At 41.9% G+C, this 22,060-nt stretch overlaps 1 protein-coding gene across 2 annotated transcripts in view; it reads right to left on the bottom strand.

Annotated features, from left to right (window-relative positions):
- The window catches only part of TRIM31 (tripartite motif containing 31), a 29,613-nt gene that overhangs the window by 2,171 nt on the left and 5,382 nt on the right, over window positions 1–22,060 (bottom strand). The window contains exons 2-9 of one of the 2 annotated variants that reach the window (XM_069563638.1): window positions 8,927–9,446; window positions 8,188–8,283; window positions 7,171–7,401; window positions 6,102–6,124; window positions 5,459–5,574; window positions 2,679–2,753; window positions 1,471–1,536; window positions 698–871 (exon numbers count right to left, since the gene is read on the bottom strand). In XM_069563638.1, coding sequence (XP_069419739.1) covers window positions 698–871; window positions 1,471–1,536; window positions 2,679–2,753; window positions 5,459–5,574; window positions 6,102–6,124; window positions 7,171–7,401; window positions 8,188–8,283; window positions 8,927–9,343 — 1,198 coding nt within the window. In that variant the 5' untranslated portion in view covers window positions 9,344–9,446. The remainder of the gene's footprint in view (window positions 1–697; window positions 872–1,470; window positions 1,537–2,678; window positions 2,754–5,458; window positions 5,575–6,101; window positions 6,125–7,170; window positions 7,402–8,187; window positions 8,284–8,926; window positions 9,447–22,060) is intronic. The other variant, XM_069563639.1, reaches the window with a different exon arrangement.

Here is a 22,060-nt window from a genome sequence, read left to right as displayed (position 1 = left end):
AGAAGGCCCCATCCTCCCTCTACAGTGGCTTAAGAAGCTTGGTTCCAGTCCTTGCCAAAGACTTAGGGATGGGGGCCTCATCTTAATCTTGTGTGTGTGTTAGTCGCTCAGTCGTGTCCGACTCTTTGCAGCCCTACAGACTGTAGCCCGACAGGTTCCTCTGTCCATGGGGTTCTTCAGGCAAGAATACTGGAGTAGCTTGCTATTCCTTTCTCCAGAGGATCTTCCCGACCCAGGGATCGAACCCTGGTCTCCTGCGTTGCAGGCAGATTCTTTACCGTTTGAGCTACAGGGAAGTCCTCCTCTTACTCTAATATGACAATGTTTCCTTACTGGATGGGGTGTTTAGGAGAGATGGAGGATGTGGGAATGTGGGCAAGAGGAAAAAGAGTGGTCAGAATCATGAGGATGAGTTAGGTGCATTGGGGCCCAGGTAGTTCTTACTGGTCTCTAGATTCCACCCTGGCTAAACTGATGCCTTGGTAGTTGGAAAAAAAAAAAAAAAGTGGACCGGAGCAGTCAACTATAGTGACTTTCTTTATCCACCAGGGGGCACCACAGCCAAGCAGTAAACAGAAGCCAAGTGCTGGGTCCTCGTCCTCCTCCTGTTTGAGAACACCAGCTCCCTTCTCCAAGTCCTCACCTCCATCCCCATCTCCATTCCCTCAGGGACCTTTCCGTGTTCTCAGCCACTCACCTATCACCGTCTTGAGCTCTGCAATATTCGTAGCTCCAGGGCTCCCCACGTTCTCAGAGCTGTCCAGGTTTGGTGAATAAGAAACAAAAGAGGCCCTGTTTCCGCTCTGGACGCGTAGGGTCAGTGAAGTTGAGAATTTGGAATTTGGTAGCACTGGTTTAGTTTTTCCGTCAACTTTGAGGGAGAAGGAGAGGAGAGGAGAGAGGTCAGTGGGGGCAAGGCAGCAATGTCAGAAAGTGCTACTGAGCTCTAGACACAGCAGGAGGAATCAGGGGTAGACTCAGGAAAGTGAAACTGCCCACATGGTTCCAGTAGCTGGGGATCAACCGAAATTCTTGGGCTTGCCTTACTGAATGATAGATAAAGGAACAGTTTATTAAAACCCCTCTACTTATAAGCTGTCTTCACTGGTTAAGCTTACTTTAGTTATTTTTTCCCTCTAATTGTAAATTTTCCTTTTAATTGCATGTGTGTGTGTTAGTCACTCAGTTGTATCAGACTCTTTGCAACTCCATGGACTGTAGCCTGCCAGGCTCCTCTGTCCATGGAATTCTCCATGCAAGAATACTGCAGTGGGCAGCCATTCCCTTCTTCAGGGGATCTTCTCAACTCAGGGATAGAACTCGGATCTCCCGCATTGCAGGTGGATTCTTTACCATTAATTGCATACCCTCCAGGTGCTTGGGTGGGGACAGCATTTGACCCCCTGTAGACTTGGAGGTTCCTTGACTCCACCATTAGAAGCCACCAGCATTCAGGGGCAGGACTCTTACCTGGAGGGGTCGACTCAGGCTCTGAAGTTTTGTTTGTCTTAGGATCATTTTTCTCTGACAGGTACCCTAGGAATTGGTGAGAGAAAACCAGTGTTGGTTTCGATAACCGGAAGCTGCAAACTAAAAACCAAACAGCTTGCCACCATCTATAAGAACAAGAATTGGTGATTCTCAGTAAGGACTGCCCCCAGGTCATGAGGAAGTATAGAAGCCTTTCAGGTTGTCCCAATGCCTGCAAAGGAGGGGGGTACTCTACTGGCCTAGAATGTTCCCTGAGGCCTGGAATGTGATTCAGCAGACCACAAGGCAGAGAGCACAGTGGAGACTTAACCATGTGCAAACACCGATAGCTCCTCTGGTGGAAAAACACTGGTGGAACAGAATTTTAAGTTCTACTCTTGGCTTTGGAAGGCATTGTGTAGTTTCTGTCTTTGGCAAAATGCTTTCTAATGCTGTCTTTTCCACTTAATAGTCACGTGACTTGGGTAATTTACTTCACCTCTCTGAAGTTGCAGGGGACTGATTTATTGTAAATTGCCAACAATAACACCTATCTAGGAGGATGATAGTGAGATTTTGAACTTTTAGAAGTGGACTGCTTAGCACATGGTGGCTCTTGAAGAAACGGTACTTCTAGTGTTACCATCTAGTATAGCAGGGCTATCTCTGATGGCTTGGGCATAGGCTGCAGTTACAGGGGTCTTCCTCCCCTGGGCTGTCATGATCTGACTTACAACCAGAAACCCAGCCTATGGCTGATGGCAGCTACTAATACAGAGACTGAGCTGCTTTTGTCTTCTCCTGGTCTTATCTTTTCTTCCCTTACTCTGAGGAATGGGGGAATAAATATGAAACTTTCTGTTACTTTTTTTGGGAGCGGTCATGCTGTGCAGCATGTGGGATCTTAGTTCCCCAACCAAGGATCAAACCCATGCTTCCTGAATTAGAAGCATGGAGTCTTACCCACTGGACCACCAGGGAAGTCCCAGAATTTTCTGTTACTTTTTAAATATTTCTAAATTTTGGGATTAGTCTCTGTTTTGTGAGTTATCTGAGTTTAAAATAATAAAACATATCCATATGCCTGTGCTTCTCTCTTGATAAGGAATGGGAATGCGCCTATATTTGGCCTCCGTGTAATCAGAGACAGAATTCTTCCCCTTTGCTTTTTTTACTTTCCCCAGATGGCAGGAGCAGTCATCACTTACAGCTCTTTCGGTGTTCCTCAGTCATGCCTTTGAGGAATTTGCTTTTATCTTTCTTGCTGTCAGCCTGGAGATTGTCTGTGGAGAGAGAACAAAATGAGATGGAGTAAATTCAGAGAGTTTGAACGAGGTACCCACTATCACACAGCGGGCATCAAATTTCAAATGCTTTGAACTTGACTCTCATAGTCTTAGTGGACCAAGGTGTAAAACTCTGAGAGATGCCCTTTCTGTTACCATGGAGTGGCTCTCTAGCCCAGCACTGTCCAGTAGAAATACACTCAAGTCACGAATAACATCTTAAATTTTCTGGTAGTCACAAGGGAAGGGCTTCCCTTGTAGCTCAGTCGCTAAAGAATCTGCCTGCAGTACAGGAGACCAGGGTTCAATCCCTGGGTTGGGAAGATCCCCCGGAGAAGGAAATGGCAACCCACTCCAGTATCCTTGCCTTGAAAATCTCATGGACACAGGAGCCTGGTGGGCTGCAGTCCATGGGGTCCCAAAGAGTCGGGCACGACTGAGCTACTAACATTTACTTACTTACTTAGCAGTCACATTACAAAAAGTAAAGTAAAAAGAAACTGATAAAATTAATTTTTAATTATATTTTCTATTTAAACCATTATTTAACAAATATTGCCTTTCAACCTATAAAAAGTTATTACTATATTTTACATTCTATTTTCACACTAAGTCTTGTGAAATCTGATATGTTTCCTTCACTAGCAGCACACCTGACTTTGGACGAGCCACATTTCAAATGCCCAAGTGCATGTGTGGCTAGTAGCTAACACATTGGGCAGCACAGATCTAGTCCCTTCCATGAGAAGAACTGAGGAGAAAGGGCTGAGGGACAAAAGGTGCTGTTTGGCCTCACGCTTTGGCTTCAGAAGAAGGTCTGCTGTGGTGCCAGCCACTCAGGCACGGTGTGGTAAAGGATGGTCCCACCTACTTAAAGCCTGGGTGGCAATCCCTCTCCTCCCAATAAGAGAAGACTCAAGACAAGAAAGGCAAGGGAGCTCCAGACCAAGGCACCTGGTGCCCTTCTGTCCCAGTTCTCCCCAAGGAGGGAGTTCTGTGCCCCCGTCTCCCAGACATGGAGGGCTGTCAACGTCTGTGTACCCTCATGGAAATAGGGGCAGAGGACAAAAGACTTTGTGTGGTTGGAGAATGAGCCCATAACTCAGGGACAATGGCCTGTGTCCAGCCTGCACTTGCTGTAGGGTGCTGGACTAAGGGAAGAGCTATAGAGTGGGACCCCTAGATAAGGGGCTTCCTCTGGGCCTCCACACCCTTCTAGTGCCCTGTAGCTCCAGGACAGGAGAGAGCCAGCCCTGGGTATAGGTGGAGGGAGACACAGGGGATCTCCTCTGAGGGCTACCAGCCTAGCCATAGGGAATGCTCAGCGACCCTCTTATGAGGGGTCCGCACACCTGGAGCCAGAGCAAACACTGGCCAGGAGTGCTATGCTTCCAGGGCCTTCAGGCTCCAGCCACCAACCCCCTCCACCTCTGGTTTCCCAGACCCAGTCATTCCTCAACAAGAGGCAACCATCCTCAGACTAGGCAGCTATGGAGATTAGGCCAGTGTTCTAAACAGGCCCCCAACACCCCCTCCATCCAGTGGACTCTAAGAGGGCCAGGTGGGAGTTAGGGAACTGTGTGTGGGGGTGGGGGGAGCAGGGAGAAAATACAGCAGACCACGTTCATCTGTGCCAAAAGGTAGAGAGTGTATTTGTAGCCCCCTTCTCCATGCCCAATCCCAGCCTGTGCCAAAGTGAAAAGATAATAAACCCCTTTATTGAAATTCTAAACTGAAGCCAAACTATTTAATTTTATTTTTTGGATTGTAGTTCTTTTATGTGAGATTGAACCCAGGCCATGGCAATGAAAGGCCAGCATCCTAACCACTAGGCCACCAGGGAACTTCAGAACCAAACTGGAATGACTATGAAAACCTGAAATGACTATGAAATTGTTGGATTATATGAGATTACACCATGTGGGATGGGAGAACTGGACAAAGCAAAGCAATTACTAGGGAAAAGAAAAGTTCAAAACAACAAAATTAAGAACAAAAACTCTTTGTCTAGGGAGTGGAGATTCTTAGCTGAACGAGCGGTATTCCTGGGGGCATTGTCCTGGTCCTCTTTTTCCAGAGGCATATGGGAGGGGTCTTGGGGTGGGAGACTCTTGTGATATTTCCTGGGAGAAAACTCCATCCAGCTCTCTCTATTCCTGGTTTAGACAAGCACAACCTTTGCTGTGAAGGGAATCCTTACAAATACCCAGCTGTCTTCCTAGTTGTAAACCCAGACATGTTTTTGAAAAATATCTGACCAAATATCTAAAGCCCAAGTCATCTACTTCTGTCTGACTTCTGTTTCCCTGCAAGGCTGCAAGAAGGATTTCCCTAAAATGTCATTGACTTTGAATCTATTTTCTTGTATTCTGTAGTCAGAAATAGATTAAATTCCAGTTCTGGCCCACCAGACAGCTGGTCTACCACCTTCCTGCCAGTCACTGTACCAGGCATGGGAACCTCTTGCAGCTTTCACAAGAAGAGTCAGGGAGGCAAACAGGTGAAACATGAAGGCAGAGTGTAAGAAATGCCTGAAAAGAAAGATACAGATGCCTGAAAGTGCCCAGCAGAGAACCCGGCATTGGAAATGTCCTATATAATTACTATTGACACAGATAAGTTACAGTTCCATTTCCTCGGGGTGATGGAGGAAGAATCCCCCAAAGGGAGGTGAACTTAGTTGGTGATAGCCTCTTCCTTACCTTTGAATCTCTTCAGGCTCTCTGTGAAGGAATCATGCCGTGATTTGATGTCACTGAGTTTTTTTTCCAGCTCCGTTGAAACAGGAGTTGGGTTGAAAAAGTGAAATCCTTCACTCCTAGGAAGATATGGCTGAACTGGATGGTGAGATCAAGGGATGGGGTGCAGGGGAGGAAGAGCTGTGACAAAGAGGTGGGGATGAGGTGATGGAGCCTTGGGGGTGGGGAAGGAAATCAGAGGATAGTGAGCTGAGAGTCAGGAGGCCAGGGCTAGAGATATGGGGCCAGGGTGAGGTGGAGCATAGTGTGATATGGAAATGCAGATGGGAAATAAGCCAGAAAGAAGCAGAGAGGAAGGGGGCAGAGAGATGGGGTAGGGGACCCAGGAGCCACCTAGTTGAGCAAGGGGTCATGCAGGAAGTACAAGGAAATAGGAGAATCTGTGATGAAGAAATAGGAACATAAAGAAAACAGCTCTTCTCTTCAGTAACCAACTCAGCATAAGCCGCAGCCTAAGTACCTGACTGCAGTTAGACAGAGTAGACAGGAACTTGGGAGGGAAGAATGTTGAGTATTTGAATGTATGTTGATCATTGTAAGATGAATGAATCAGTGGGCAAAATGCACTTGGGGTGGCCAATCATACCTGCACAAGGCAATTTTGATGTCCTAGAAGAGAAAGAGAAACAGCACAGTCTTAGCACTTGGCTGATTCATGGGCACCAAGGAGGAAGTATCAACCATGCAGGGCATGGGGCAGAACAGGTGGAATGAGAACATCTCTCTTCCTATATGAACATCTCCACAAAGGGTTCCTCCAGGAAGTGTCCAACATGCCAGTAGGCAGGAAAATGGTCAGACCTTGAGAGGAACTAACTGAGTTGTTTGAAAATAAGTTTTGTTTCTGAGACTAAACCAGAGTAGGGAGAAGAGAGACAGGAAAAGGGCTGGAATGGCTTTGTGTGGTCTTCCTTAAAAAAAAAGAAAAGAAATGGATTTCTGAACTAGTGGGAGTGGGAGATGGATTCAGGAGGGAGCTCAGCTCATCCTGTGCGTCACCTAGACCCGCCCTGTCCAGTATGGCAGCCACCTGTCACACATGGCTGTTGAACACTTTGAAACATGGCTAGTATGACAAGGAACCACATTTTTAAATTTTATGAGAGTCACCAATCCAAATTTAAATTTAAAAAAGAAACTGAAATAGTGTAAAATACTTTTTCCATTGACCACAACTATATTGATTTGGTCAGAGTACATTTAATTCAACCATTCAAAATATGATGTCTGAACTGAGATCTGCCAGACATATACCAGATTTTAAAGACTCATTTTTTAAATACTTTAAAAATATTGGTTAATGATTTAAATTATAATACTTTGGATATATTGAGTAAAATAACATATTTCACTTAATTTTACCTGTGTCTTTTTGTCCTTTTAATGTGGCTACAAGAAAAAAGTTTAAGTCATATTTGTGGCTTGCAAAATAATTCTAAATTACACATATAGCTCACATTGTACTTCTAAATTATATACATTGTGTGAAATATATTTGTAAATTATGGCTCACACAGTATTTCTATTGGACAGCACTGAGCTAGGGGAAGGAAGACAGAGGCAACTCTGTTATCCTGCCACGTGGTTGGTGCTCTGATCTGTAACTGGGGAGGGGTCGCTGTGTTTTTACAACTTGGTCCCCAAGGGACACTCACCTGGAGCAGCTGGCCTGGCGGCAAACACTGCGTGGACTTCAGGGAATCCTTCAGCTTTCTAAGGTAGTGTAGCTGTGACTTGGTGGAAATGACATATAACTTTTCCCCTTTGGAGATCTCCTGACTCAGCCAGTTGATCCGGGACAAGAGGAAGCTCTTCTCCTCCTTTAGCACCTTATGCAGCTGTCTGAAGGCTGTGATGACCATCTGCTTCTCTAATTCTACCTGGTCCTGGGGGCAAGAAAGTGGACATTCAGAAGATGAGAGGATGGCCTCAAAGTTCCTTCTATCCCATTTTATTCAATGTTATCATTTTATTAAGTTTATTCTGAGCAACATGCAGTGGCAGACATGGAGGAAAGGAAATGGGAGAACAAGTTTTTGAAAGCCCTTACTATGTGCCTTGTTTTCATATTAGGTTATTTATATTTTTTGCCTTCAAGGGCAGGTAGCTAATACTTAATACCTAAGTATTAAGTATTCATATTTCCAGAAGGCTTTTCAGTTTATAATTTGTTTTCACATAGATTTTTTTTCCTTTGTACACATACCCACACACAAAACAGGTACAGATATTTGAGTGGGTTCATAGTGTCTTCATTTTCTAACTTGAGAAGTCAGTTTCTAGGTAAGTAAGGGACTGTGAGGGGCAGAGATGGGTCTTAAAACTGGTATTTCCGATTCTAAGACCAGCACCAGTTTTCCTTACACTACCTGTCCCCAGGTGGAGGAGACCAAAGTGGCCAACCTACTCCAACAACACGAGGCTGGACGTGGAAGACGCTAGCACTGGCAGACCAAGTGCTGTAGAGGAGGAGAAGGCTGGAGCACACCCTTATCCCTGATGCCACAATCCTTTCTGTCCCGCCTACACTCCATCCCATTCTGTATCTGTTCCTTTGCCAGTGAGGTCTTTTTGAGTGGTCGGTGTAACAAGGAATTCTAGGAGTTTTGCAGAGATACCGTTTCTGCTTTCAAGCTCATAGACAGAGAGACCCACACCTGAGTTTTTCTTACCTTGGAAACTTTGATCCAGTGTTCACCTTGTTCCATCGTCCGAATTATCTCCCTCTCCTTTTGCTGCAAGACCTCGATTTGTGATTGGATCTGCCCCTGTGGGGAGAGAGTTGTCTTGGCAAGTTGTGCCTGGAGTCCTCCTGGCCTCATGATGCCCTCCTTATCTCTTGGGATGGAGGGCGAGTCCTTGTGTCGTTATTAACAGATGCCCCTTTCCTGTTCAAGCTGGGGGCTGGGGTGTGACGGGGGAGGAAGAACTCTGGAACCTAAGTGACCTACAAGAAAGGAATGTGGTAATAAATTATAACTAATAAATTATGACTAATATTTGGATGTGCTTTGGGGTTATCAAAGGACTTCCACAAACCTCTCATTTGTCATACCTACGACTCTTAAGAAGTACAGTTTGTTTGCCCCATTTAAAGAGGAGGCACCTGGAGCTCAGAGAGGTAGAGTGACTCCTTGAAGGATCCATAGAAAGTTCAGGAGTCTGAATGTGAATCTACACCTCCGACTCAAAATTCCGTGTTCTTTCCATTCTCCATTATACCTTGGTTGCAACAAGCATCAGTTCTCCAGTCTTAGACTTTTGAACCTACTGGGCCTGACTGCAAATTTTCTACTCAGGTGCAAAGATGGGGGCCATGGGTACAAATCCAGAGGGAGGAAATGACAGTTTCCGTCCTCACTGAACTCTTGATCTGATGGGGGAACAGGGAAGGGACCCTCAAGTGCCTACCTGATAACTCTGGGCAGCTTCTTCTATCAGAGTTGCGTTGTGGGTTTTGTGGTCCTTGGATTCACGACACGCCATACAGAGGAACTTGCCATCAACCTCACAGAAGTAAAGACATTTCTCTCCATGCCTTAGACATCTCAGCTCTTCCGTTTCTGGCTGCATCTCCGAGAGATCCATAGCTTGGATTTTCTCCACCAGATTTACCAAGAGCCAGTTGGGCGTGATTGTGTCCCTCCTCACAATTTTGTTGCAGAGGGGACATTTAAGAACGCTGCCTGCTGCTTCTCCGCTCTTAGTGATGCAACTGAGGCAGAAGTTGTGCCCACAGTCGATGGTAGCAGGGTGCTGCAGAATATCGATGCATATGGGGCAAATCACTTCCTCTTGAAGCTTACTGGTAAACTGTTGATGGGCCATGATGGTGCCAAAGGCTTCTTCAAGTCTGTAGGAAGTCTAGAAGTCACCTGTGGGCACTGGTTCTAGGAAAAGGGAAGGTAACAGAGGCGATGGAGGTCAGAGTCTATTAATTAGAGAATCAGAGAGAGAGGAAAAGGAGAGAGAAAAAAACAATAGTAGAAAAGAGTCAAAATTAGAAGGTAGGAAATATTATAAAGAGGGAAACAGATGGGCAATGCTACCTCACTGCCTCTTGCGAATGAGTGGATGTAGTAAATGAATATACACTGCTTAAAAAATGGGGTAAGTATTCCTGAACCTTGGACTAATTAAGGGTTTTTATGAGGCAGTTAACTGATACTAGAAGGACGAGGGCACCAAAGTCCGTTCTCAGAGGTTCAGGGAAGGAGTGGAGGGACTGGAAAATGCTTCCCGAAAGGTCACAGCCAGTTCACCAGTAATGATTTGAGCGTCTCTTTCATGCAGAGCCCAAACTGTGGGAGAACATATGCAAAGGAAGGGGGTAATTCTCTACCTCCCGTAATTTGGTTCCACACTTTTAAGTATTTTGTGCAAATGTGGAAAACATTGAAGGAGGAAACAGACAGAGCTGGACTCTATCTGAGGCCAGGCTGCAAACATTAGGCTACACACATGGTCACCCTCCCAGTGGACTCTGAACTTTGTGCCCGGCGTCTATAGAAATGGCATACCAATAGAAAGCCAGACCCCCGGATAAAAGAGCCTGAGAACTTGTACTTGGACTCTCCGTTGCCTAAAAGAATATGCTAATTATCTCTATAACAGAACAAAGTCGTAAATTCCGTAAGTTTATCGGGATATGACCACAGTCCTACTGATAAATGTCCACTGTTTATCTAGTTTTGTGACATATGAATCATGGGCTAACTTTGATCGTATCTCTGTTTTACCTTGTCCAGACTAGTTTCAAGTAATTTGGGGAGGTGGATTTGAGCAAGTACACTTAGGGTATATAAGGTTTTCAGAAAAAACGGTCGGGGTCCTTGGCTAAGAGGAGACTCTGCCTTGGGCCCGCAGGTGTAATAAACTGCACTCCACTATCTGCATTGTCCTTCTGAGTGGTTTGTTTCCCGGAACGCGTGGCTACAACAATACAATCACCCGCTCAGGGAGCTTCCAGTTAAAAGGAGAGGCAACCATTCCTCCCCTGGGGAGATTCCTAGTACAGTGGAACCAGCAAGGAACTTCCTTGCTGAAAGGTCATTCTCTGTTCTCCATCCTAGTTGGTTTTTTACTTCCCCGCAGCACCTGGATCAGTCTGTCTTCTTCTGTTTTATTTTTTTTTTTCCCCAAACATCTTCAACACTCTGGTGTGTCCATGCTCATTCGTTTTTTCTGTGTTTCTTCCTACTTCTTGGTGCTTACTTGATCCCTGGATTGCCTTCCCCCAACCACCACCATGGACACTCCCTCCTGTAGCTCCACACATTTGCATCACAACCTTTGCTCCTTCCCTCTTATATAAGGGAAGGGTCCTTCCTCTCTTCCCATTTCATCTGGATCCCAGCTGCCACCCTTACCTCCTCTCTCTCCAGCATCTGCCATCGGTCTCCCTCAAGAAACACATCTTTCATCTTTATCTGATCTTAATATTTAGGTCAGACAGGCATTGTGGGTAATTTTTGATTATTAACAGAGTGATTGTATGTTTTGGTTTACTTTGGGACAGTGCTGGGTGTCACCTTTGACCTGATGTAGTGAATAGATCATCCTTCCATTCTCAAAAGTATCCAGGTTGGATGATGAATTATATGGTCACCTTAATTATAGAAACTGTTGGAAGCCAAGGCTTTCAGAAGTGTTATACCTTCATTTCAGAAATGTTATGAAAAGGCCTTCCTCTTTGTTTGCTTTGAGGTGAAATTAAAGCATCTTAACTCTTGCATGGAAAATCCCATGGACGGAGGAGCCTGGTAGGCTGCAGTCCATGGGGTCGCTAAGAGTTGGGGATGACTGAGCGACTTGGCTTTCACTTTTCACTTTCATGCATTGGAGAAGGAAATGGCAACCCACTCCAGTGTTCTTGCCTGGAGAATCCCAAAGACAGTGGGCTCCTGTCTATGGGGTCGCACAGAGTCGGACATGACTGAAGCGACTTAGCAGCAGCAGCAGCAGCAACATTTGTATAATATTTTATAGTTTATTCTCATCCTAAACTGCTGTCCCCTGGAGGCCGAATTTAACTTATAGGTAGATTTCATTTGACATAGTGATTTTAGACATAATAATTTGTATGACTTTAGAGAGGATGGATGTTTTATTTTCCCTACCACTTCTTACTGCCTCTGTCTGCCTGGCTCCTGAAGACATCTCACCTTCACCCACCCCCAGCTTTATTGACATAATTGACATATAGCATTGTGAAGGCTTACTGTGATGTGATGTGATGATTTGGCATGTGTGCATATGTGAGATGTTTGCCACAATAAGGTTAGTTAACACACCCTTCACCTCACATAAATAACTTCTTTGTTGTCATTGCTATGGTGAGAGCATTAAAGATCTATTTTTATAGCAACTTTTGATTATATAATAAACTATTGTCACACACTGTACATGACATCCCTGAAACTTATAACTGAAATTTTGTATTATACCCCTTGATCCACATCTTCAAATTTCTCTCACCCCTCAGACCCTGACAAGCAGCATTCTATCTGTGTCTGTGAGTGCGGTGCTTTCAGTTTCCATATACAAGTGAAATCCTACAGTACTGTCTTTCTCTTGTCTGCCATTTTTCTGACATATCAGGCTTCCCTGAGCTCAGTTGGTAAAGAATTCCCCTGCAATGCAGGAGACTCCAGTTCAGTTCCTGGGTTGGGAAGATTCCCTGGAGAAGGGATAGGCTACCCACTCCAAGATTCTTGGGCTTCCCTTGTGGTTCAGCTGGTAAAGAATCTGCTCACAATGCAGGAGACCTGGGTTCAATCCCTGGGTTGGGAAGGTCCCCTGGAGAAGGGAAAGGCTACCCACTCCAGTATTCTGGCCTGAGTTTCACTGACATGAGTTTCACTGTCTGACATTTTACTTAGCCTAATGCCCCCATGTCCATTCTTATTGTCACAAATGTCAGGATTTCCATCTTTCTATGGCTGACTTTAAATACATTTGAGAGACTTCGCTGGTGACTCAGTAGTGAAGAATCCCACAGGCCACAGAGGAACTAAGCCCACATGCCACAGCTACGAAAGTGTGTGCGTTCAGGAGCCTGTGCAACAAGGAAGGATTCCATGTGATACAATGAAGATTCTGCGTGCCACAACTAAGATCTGGCTGTGTACAGTATTTGCTTTATCCACAACTAAGAACTGACACAGCCAAATAAATGAATATTTTGAATAAATAAAATACACACACACAATAGTATTTGCTTTCTCCATTTGTCTGTTGATGAATACTTAAGGTTGTTTCCAAGTCATGGCTTTTGGGAACAAAGTGCAGTGAACATGGGAATGCAGATATCTCTTTGAATTCTGGATTTTATTTCCTTCAGACATACCCCCAGAAGTGGGATTGCTGGATCCTATGGTAGTTCTAGTTTTAATTTTTTCGAGGATCTTCCATACTGTTTTCCATAGTAGCTGCGCCAATTTCCATTCACCAATAGTGCACCAAGGTTCCCTTTTCTCCACATCCTTGGCAGCATTTGTTGTCTTTTCGATGATAGCCATTCTGACAGGTGTGAGGTGATATGTCATTGTGATTTTGATTTGCGTTTCCCTGATGACTAGTGATGTCGAACACCTTTTCATGTACCTTTTGGCCATATGTATGTCCCCTTTGGAAAAATGTCTATTCACTCTCTTATAGTGTTAGTCACTCAGTTGTGTTTGACTCTTTGCAATCCCATGGACTGCAGCTTGCTGGGGTCCTCTGTCCATGGGATTCTCCAGGCAAGAATGGGGGTGGGTTGCCATTCCATTCTCCACTAGGGTGGGTTGCCATTCCCTTTTCCAGGGATCTTCCCAACTCAGGGATCGAACCTGGGTCACCAGCATTGCAGGTGGATACTTTACTGCCTGAGCCACCAGGGAAGCCCCAGTCTCTTCAATAGACTGTTTAACTGGATTATTTGTGGAATTTTACTATTGAGTTGCAGGAGTTTCTTATACATGTTGGATATTAACCTCTTAGTCGGTATAAGACTTGCAAATATTTTCTCTCATCCCATAGGTGTTTTTCCATTTGTTCATTGTTCTTTTGCTATGCAGAAGATTTTTAGCTTGATGTAGTCCCACTTGTTGCCATAATTGACTATATAGAAGGAAACAAAGTTAAGACTTGCACTGTATACCATAAACAAAAATTCTAGGTGGTTTAAAGATCAAGTATGAAAATATTAAAAATTTAGAATAATATTTACCCTTAATGTGAGAGAGCTGTCATTTTTCTGAATGACATTAAAAAAAACAGAAGACATAAAATATTGACAGATTACCAAAAACAAAACAAAAATTTCAACATGGAAAATAATGCCATAAGAAATCAAAGGACAAATAATAGCAAAAGAGAATTTACTAGCATTAATATGACATGTCAAGGGTTAATAGCAATAATATAGAAAAATGATTTGGCATCATGTGGCCACCACTGCTCCCTTCTTTTTCAAAGACATACTAATATTAGACAAAATATTTTTTAAAGGTAAAAAACTACAACCAGTCAATGAGAGAATTCATGAATCTAAGATAGTGCTGGGTCGGCACCTTCTGAGAAGCTTACTAACACACAGCACAGAAACACAGAGAATCACTAAGCGGCAGAAACCAAGTAAGGTCAGAGATATAGAAAGTGAAAGTGAACTAGCTCAGTCGTGTCCAACCCCTTTGACTGTAGCCTACCAGGCTCCTCCCTCCTTGGGGTTCTCCACGAAAGAATACTGGAGTGGGTTGCCATTTCCTTCTCCAAGAGATACAGAGGATAAATCTAAATGCTCCAACATGTGTCCAGTTGGAAGTTCAGAAGAAGAGAAGAGAGGAAATGGAGAAGCAAAATATGAAGAGAAAAAGTCTTCAGGTTTTGTTTTTTTTTTTTTTTTTTTTCAGAATGTACAGGCCCCCTGAAAATGCACCAAATATCAAGCACAACAAGTGAAAAATACATAATTTCACACTAAAAACACTTCGTAATGCAACTGAAGAGAATAAAAGAGAAAACTGCAAAAGCTGCCAGAATGAAATAACAGAGTACTGAAGAACAAGTAAATCTTTTAAATTTATTTTTAATTGGAAGATAATTGCTTTACAATATTGTGTTGGTTTCTGCCATACATCAACATGCAAGTAAATCTCTAGAACTGATACTAATATTTCTAAGAAGTGGGAGGAAATTACCAAACTAAGGTGTCTATATTCATTTAATCTATTATTCATGCTACTGCTACTGCTAAGTCACTTCAGTCACGTCCGACTCTATGTGACCCCATAGACGGCAGCCCACCAGGTTCCCTCGTCTCTGGGATTCTCCAGGCAAGAACACTGGAGTGGGTTGCCATTTTCTTCTCCAATGTATGAAAGTGAAAAGTGAAAGTGAAGTCGCTCAGTCGTGTCCGACCCTTAGCGACCCTATGGACTGCAACCCACCAGGCTCCTCCGTCCATGGGATTTTCCAGGCAAGAGTACTGGAGTGGGGTGCCATTGCCTTCTCCGATTATTCATAAAGGAGGGCAAAATAAAGATATTTTTGGACATTAAAAAAAAAAAACAACTAATTTTCCACCAGGAGATCCTTGAAATATTTTCTTTTTTCCTCTTTGAATTCTGTTTTTCCCTTTGTGGAATCTTACTTTGTGGGATCTTAGTTCCTCCACCAGGTATCAAACCCTCATGCCCTGCATTCAGAGTGTGGAGTCTTACCTACCGGACTGCCAAGGGAGTCATAGGAAATCCTTGGAATCTTGCTGAAAAACCTGAAAGTTATCTTTTAAAAAGAGAGAGAGACAAAGGCTCCACGATGGGAGTGTGATGCACAAAGCAAAGAAAACATAATTCAACAGTATTGGTAAATATTATATATCACTGACTATAAAAAACATTAGAAACAAAAGTTTTACCTTCAAAAAAGTAGAGCTAAAATTTTAGACAACTATAATACAGGAATTAGAAGCAGGGGGAAGTTTGGAGGATAGCTAAAGACCTACCTAAGGGAGCTAAGATTTTGGAGTCTAAAAATACTTAAAATTTTTAGACTTTGTTATAAAAATATGAAGCTAATGACATAAGATAAAAATTCAAAGATAAGTACTAAAGGAATAGAAATTATAACTTTCAAAGCAGCAAAGGGAAAAATACTAATAAAGAACATTTAGCCAATAAAATAGGAGGCAAGGGACTTCCCTGATGACCCAGTGGTTAAGAGTCTGTGCTCCCAGGACAGCGGGCCTGGGTTTATCCCTGGTCAGGGAGCTAGATCTCGCATGCCACAACTAAGACCCAGTGCAGCCAAATTAAAATAAATAATTTAAAAAATTAAAAACAAAACAGGAGGCAAGAGAGTTGGAAGGGGCTGTAAATAAGAAGTGTGGGGACTTCCCTGGTGGTCCAGTGGCTAAGACTTTGTGCTCTCAAGGCAGGTGGCCTTGGGTTTGATCCCTGATCAGGGAACTACATCCCACGTGCCACATCTAAAGATCTCACGTGCAGCAATAAAGATCAAAAATCCCCTGTGTGGCAACCAAGACCCTGCACAGCCAATTAAATATTTTTTTTTAATAAAGGTCATAAGAAAAAATAAGTAAGAGTAGCTATGAAAAAGAGGAATTATGGAAAGAATGTAAAAAAAAAAAAGGACATGTTGGGGAAAATGACCTCATTATATTATTGATTCATATTAAGGAGTCTCAATAGTATGGCATGAATACAAGATCAGGAATAAGGAAGAGTAGAAAGTTCAGAAATAGCAAAAATACATACAGGCATTTAGTATTTAACAAAGATCCCATCTCCACTGAAGAAATGATAAATGGAACAAGAAGAAAGCGATTTAGAAAAAAATTAATGGATTAAATGCATTCCCTATACCTTAAACTGGGCGAAATTCCAAACAGACATATTTTAAAGTTAAAAAAAATGGAAATATAAAAGCACTAGAAGAAACCATAGGAGAATTATTTATAGTTTCAGAGTGGGAAGGTCTTTATAAATAGTACATAAAATAGAAAATATTGATAAATTTAAATGATAAATTTTAAAAATAAAAATTAAAAGTGTTTCTACATGACAAAATTTATAAAAATAAATTCAAATGACAAATGAAAACTGGGAGAACTATTAATTTGATCCATAGATTAATCAAAGATTAAGAATCAATTTATTTGAAACATAAAAATGCTGCTACAGGGACTTCCCTGGTGGTGCAGTGGGTAAGAATCTGCCTGCCAAAGCAGGAAACATGAGTTTGATCCCTGGTCTGGGAAGATCACCACATGCTGCAGAGCAACCAGGCCTGTATGCCACAACTACTGAAACCCGAACACCGAGAGCCTGCACTCCACAGGAGAAGGCATCGTGCTGGGACACTGCAGTGAAGAGCACCCCAATAGCCACAGCTAGAAAACGCCTGCGCAAAAGTAATGAAGACCCCGTGCAGCCAAAAATAAACATTTAAAACAAAATGCTGTTACAAACCAGTAAGATCAACAATCTCATAGGAAAATGAGCCAAGGCTATGAACAGACAGTTCACAGGAAAGAGAATGCAATTCACATTTAAAACATGTTTAAAACATGTGGAAAATGTTTAAAACCTGTGAAAAATTTTCAGCCTCACTTACATTGAAAGAAATGCATATTAAAATGACACTGAAATACGATTTTTTACTTGATAAAAATCCAGGAGTCTGATGACACTGCGATGGCCAACGTCAGGGGAAAAGATTCTTTCATTGCTGGGCCAATGTAAATCGGTGCAATTTCTATGGAAGTCAATATTACAATATGCTTCAAAATTACAAGCGGTTTTGCCTTGTAAGTGGCTTCCTTTGTGGCTCAGTTGGTAAAGAATCCGCCTGCAATGCGGGATACCTGGGTTTGATACCTGGGTCGGGAAGACCCTGTGGAGAAGGAAATGGCAACCCACTCCAGTACTCTTGCCTGGAGAATTCCATGGACAGAGGAGCGGAATAGGCTGCAGCCCATGGAATCGCAGAGTCGGACACGACTGTGCAACTAACTTTCACTTTCTTTTCACTTTACCTTGTAATTCCCTTTACCACTGTACCTCAGAAATTTATTTATCCTATAGATATAGTCACACACCTAAAATTAGTGCGGATTTGTGGCAATGTTTATATTAACAAAAGACTGGAAACAACCCAAATGCCCGTCAATAGGAAAATGTTTAAATAAATTACAATCCAGCTTTATACCTGAATAGAAATTAAGAATGAGGAAGTTCTGTATTTATAGGTAGAAAAATATCACCAAGTTATGTCGTTAAGGGGGGGAAAAACAGTGATGCAGAATAATGCATGTATTATGAATCATTTGGATAAAATTCCTATTTTCTTGAACATGAATATAAACTCTCTGGAACAATAACGATCTACTAACATTGGTTGCCTCTAAGGAAGTGGATGACTGGCTGAAGGATGGGGTGGTAGAGACTTTTTACAATATATAAATTTTTTTATTTTGTGAAGGTTTAACTTTGTAAATGCTTTTAAGTTTTCACAAAATTGTGTGATAAAAAATGGGCTGAGATTGAACTGTAAATTCACAGAACAATAAAATTAACCAATCAATAAGCATGTGAAATAGTAATCTTGAAAATGCAAAGTTAAAACAAGATATCACTTTATACCTTAGATTAAGAAGTCTGAGAATATCAAACGTGACTAGAGACATGGGGAAATGGAGACAGCTACACTTTACTAGTGAAAGTATAAATTATAGCAATTTGTTAAAAGTTCAAAATGTGCAGTTAGAGTTTAAAATGTGCAGTTTCAGGATTACAGTATATCATAATGATGATAATGGAAACATTACTACTAATAATAATAAATAAAAACTAACACGTATTGAAATACCATGTACTAGGCACAGTTTCAAACATTTTATATTTATTAGTGAAATAATTATTTATATAGGGAAGTATTAATGCCACTTTGAGGACAAGTCAACCGAAGTTAAGGGAGATAAAGCAATTATTTCAAGGTTATTTGGTAAAAATGCTGGAATATAAACTTGAACCCAACTAGACTCCAGAGCCTAGGATTCTGCCTAAAAATCATGTGTGTGTGCATTCAGAGGTGTGTATAAGGATGTTAAATGTAGTATTGTTTATAAAATCAAAATATCAAATAAAATCTATATCAGGGCTTCCCAACCACATTATTACTGACATTTTAGGCTGGATAATTCTTTGTTGTGTGGACTGTCCTGTGCATTGTAGGATATTTGGCAACATCTTTCTATCTACTTAATTCCAGAAGTATTCCCCCCTCACACCCCAGGCCCAATGTGACAAACAAAAGTGTTTCCAGACATTACCAAATGTCCCTGAGGGACAAAACCTCCAGCTGAGAACCATGGATCTGTAAGTATTCATATGTCTAGGTCTCAATAGTGAGGCCATTCATATACCTTTAAAAACACACAAAACAGTGCTCCAGATAATTCGTGGCTCTCTCTATATATGATAGCAATATAAACACACGGATGGCCTGGAAGGATTAACACTAAATTTATGACAATATTTGAGGGAAACAACTAAAAAATTAAGTGAACAAAAGGAACTTCAAATCTATAACATTTAATTTTATTTTTTAAATTTATTTTTGTAAATACTGTGGCAAAACAGTTACCTTTGTTAATTCTAGGCTATTGTTACACGAGTGTTTTTTCCCTATATTAACTTTTTCAAAATAATTTAGTTTAAAAAGGAAAACTATAAGAAATGCATAGTAGATATATTCAAAGTAATTCTTAAATTCTAAAATTAAAAAAATTCAACCTCTCTACTACTCAAGAAAATACAAATACAATTATATAAAACTTTGTACTCATCAGATTGGCAAAAAAAAATGTTTTTTTAATGTTTCAGCTCTCATGAGGATGTGGAAAGATGAGCCCTTCATACGTTGCTGGTAAGGTCACTTATAGGAAAAAATCAGGCAAATGATACAAAATGCAATCAGCTTGTGACTAAAAAGCATATTATAAGAAAAATAATATGTAAACAGGATTTCTAAAAGGTTTTCAGACCTTAAGATAAGTTAAGGACTGTGGAGTGAGAAAGAATTAAAGGCACAGCCAGGAATTCCTTTGTGGTCCAGTGGTAAATAATGTGCCTTGCAATGCAGGGGATGTGCATTCCCTCGCTGGTCAGGGAATGAAGATCCCACCACACCTGCAGGGCAACTAAGCTCTGTGCACTGCAACTAAGATCAGAGACAGTCAAAAATAAACATTTTTTTTTTAAATTAATAAAGGGATAGCCAACACAGAGATACCCTGTGAATGGTCTCCATAGGAGATACATTTTGCTTAGTTAAAAATAGAAATTGAAAGTAACAAAAACAATTCTGTTTAAAATACCTTAATATCTTTAAAATATTTGCTGAGAGATTTTCCTGGTGGTCCAGTGGCTAAAACTCCAAGCTCCCAATGCAGGGGGCTGGGGTTCAATCTCTGGTCAGGGAACTACATCCCACATGCAGCAACTAAGAGTTCACAAGCCACAACTAAAGATCCCACATGCCACAGCAAAGACCTGATACAACCGAATAACTTTTTTTTTTTTAGTAAATATTTTAAATATTAAAATAAAATGTTTGCCGAGTTGGCAAATTGAATGAGGTTAACCTATGACCCCACTTAAAAGGAGTAAAGAGTTTAAAGTCCTGTATAGAAATCATATCATATAGAGAGCAAAGAAAAATAACCATAAAAATAAATGCATGGGTTGACAGAAGTCAATTTAAAAGTAATAGTTACAGCATTCAATATAACATGAGACTGAGTCACTCAAAAAAAGAGTTGGATTAAAAAAAACACAACAAAATGTAATGTTCCTTTTCTTCCTTACACTCGTTAAAAAAGATAGCATAAAAATTACATGAAAGATATAGCATAGGATTTCCCTGGTGGTCCAGCGGCCAAGACTCCACCGTCTCAATGCAGGGGGTGTGATGAGGGTGACCAGGTGTGATCCCTGGTCAGGTAACTAGATCCCACGTGCCGCAACTAAGACCCAGTACAGCCAAATAAATAAATAAATATTAAAAGATATAGCATAAATGCAGAGATATTTAAAGGCTGCTATGCTAACGGAAATAGAAAAATCCCAATGGCAGGCTTATCTGTCTCCCTCTTCCAGGAGAAACTGCAGGCTTCCTAAACAACTCGACTCCAGATGAAGTACGAGCAAGGACAAGTGAAGAAATCAAAAAGACCTGGTCTTCACTTGACTCATTTACTTAAAGTGATTGTAAAGTATTGGATTGACCTGTAGGATGGCTAATATTATGTGTCAATATGGCTAGGCTATAGTACCCAGACATTTGGCAACATCAGTCTAGATGCTGCTATGAAGGTATTTTTCAGATGAGATTAACAATTAATATTTAACATTTACATTTAAGTAGATTTTTTGAGTAAAGAAAATTACCTTCTCTAGTATGGGTGGGCCTCATCAATTAGTTTAAGGCCTTAAAAGAGAAAAATTTCCCTTGAGAAGGAGAGAATTCTGACTCCAGATTGCCTCTAGCTGCAACATCAACTCTTCCTTGGGTCTCCAACTTGCCTGGACTGCCCTGCAGAATTTGAACTTGCCAGCACCCACAGTCACATGAGCCAATTTCTTGAGGGAACTTAGCTCTCCAACCAGGGATTGAAGCCACGACAGTGAAAGCACCAAGTCCTAACCACTGGACCACCAGGCAACTCCCAAGTCAATTTCTTAAATCTGTCTCTCTACACATGAACTGGCTCTGTTTCTCTGGAGAATTCTAATACAGTCTACCCTCAACTCATACCCTCCATAATTAGGCTACCTGGGCAGTAAATGACATCAAAAGACAACTGGAGAGAAGTAAAAATATGGTTGCAGCTGAGGATCTAAACATACCCCTAGCAGAAGACATCAGACTTTGTAATATTTTGTACCATAGAAGTACTGTGCTCAGAGCCCAGCACAGAGTTCTTCGTAATTCCTCACTCTGAGACACCACAGACTGGACTTTCTTTCAGGAGGACGCTAGGATGGTGAACAGCTTCGAAATCCAATCGCAGTAGATGTGGGTGAGGATCTGGCATTGGCCCAACGAGCCTTGGGAGGACAGGAAAGCTGCCTTCTGAACGTTAGGAAAATTGAAGTGAATGTCCACCCCTCCTGTCTTCCAAGCAGATTGTAATGAGCCATATTACATCCACCCGAATTTGTATGCTGAAGCCCCAACCCTTAGTCCCTCAGGAGGTGACTATCATTTTGAGACAGGATCTTTAAAGAGTGACCAAGTTAAAATAAGACCATTGAGGGGGGCCTAAGCTGACAGGTGTCCTTGTGAAGAGAGTCTAGGACACACAGAGACATCAGAGATGCTCTCATGCAGAGGAAAGGCTGTGAAGCTGGCCAGTGGCAAGCCAAGGAGAGAGGCCTCAAAGAAAACAGCCTGGATGGTGGACTGCTAGTCTCCAGAACTGTGAGAAAAAGAATTTCTTCTGCTTGAAGCCATGCAGGTGGTGGTATTTTGTTATGG

Source organism: Ovis canadensis, chromosome 20 (genome assembly GCF_042477335.2).
Source record: "Ovis canadensis isolate MfBH-ARS-UI-01 breed Bighorn chromosome 20, ARS-UI_OviCan_v2, whole genome shotgun sequence".
NCBI lineage: Eukaryota > Metazoa > Chordata > Mammalia > Artiodactyla > Bovidae > Ovis > Ovis canadensis.
This window is presented reverse-complemented; position numbering and strand designations above follow the sequence as displayed.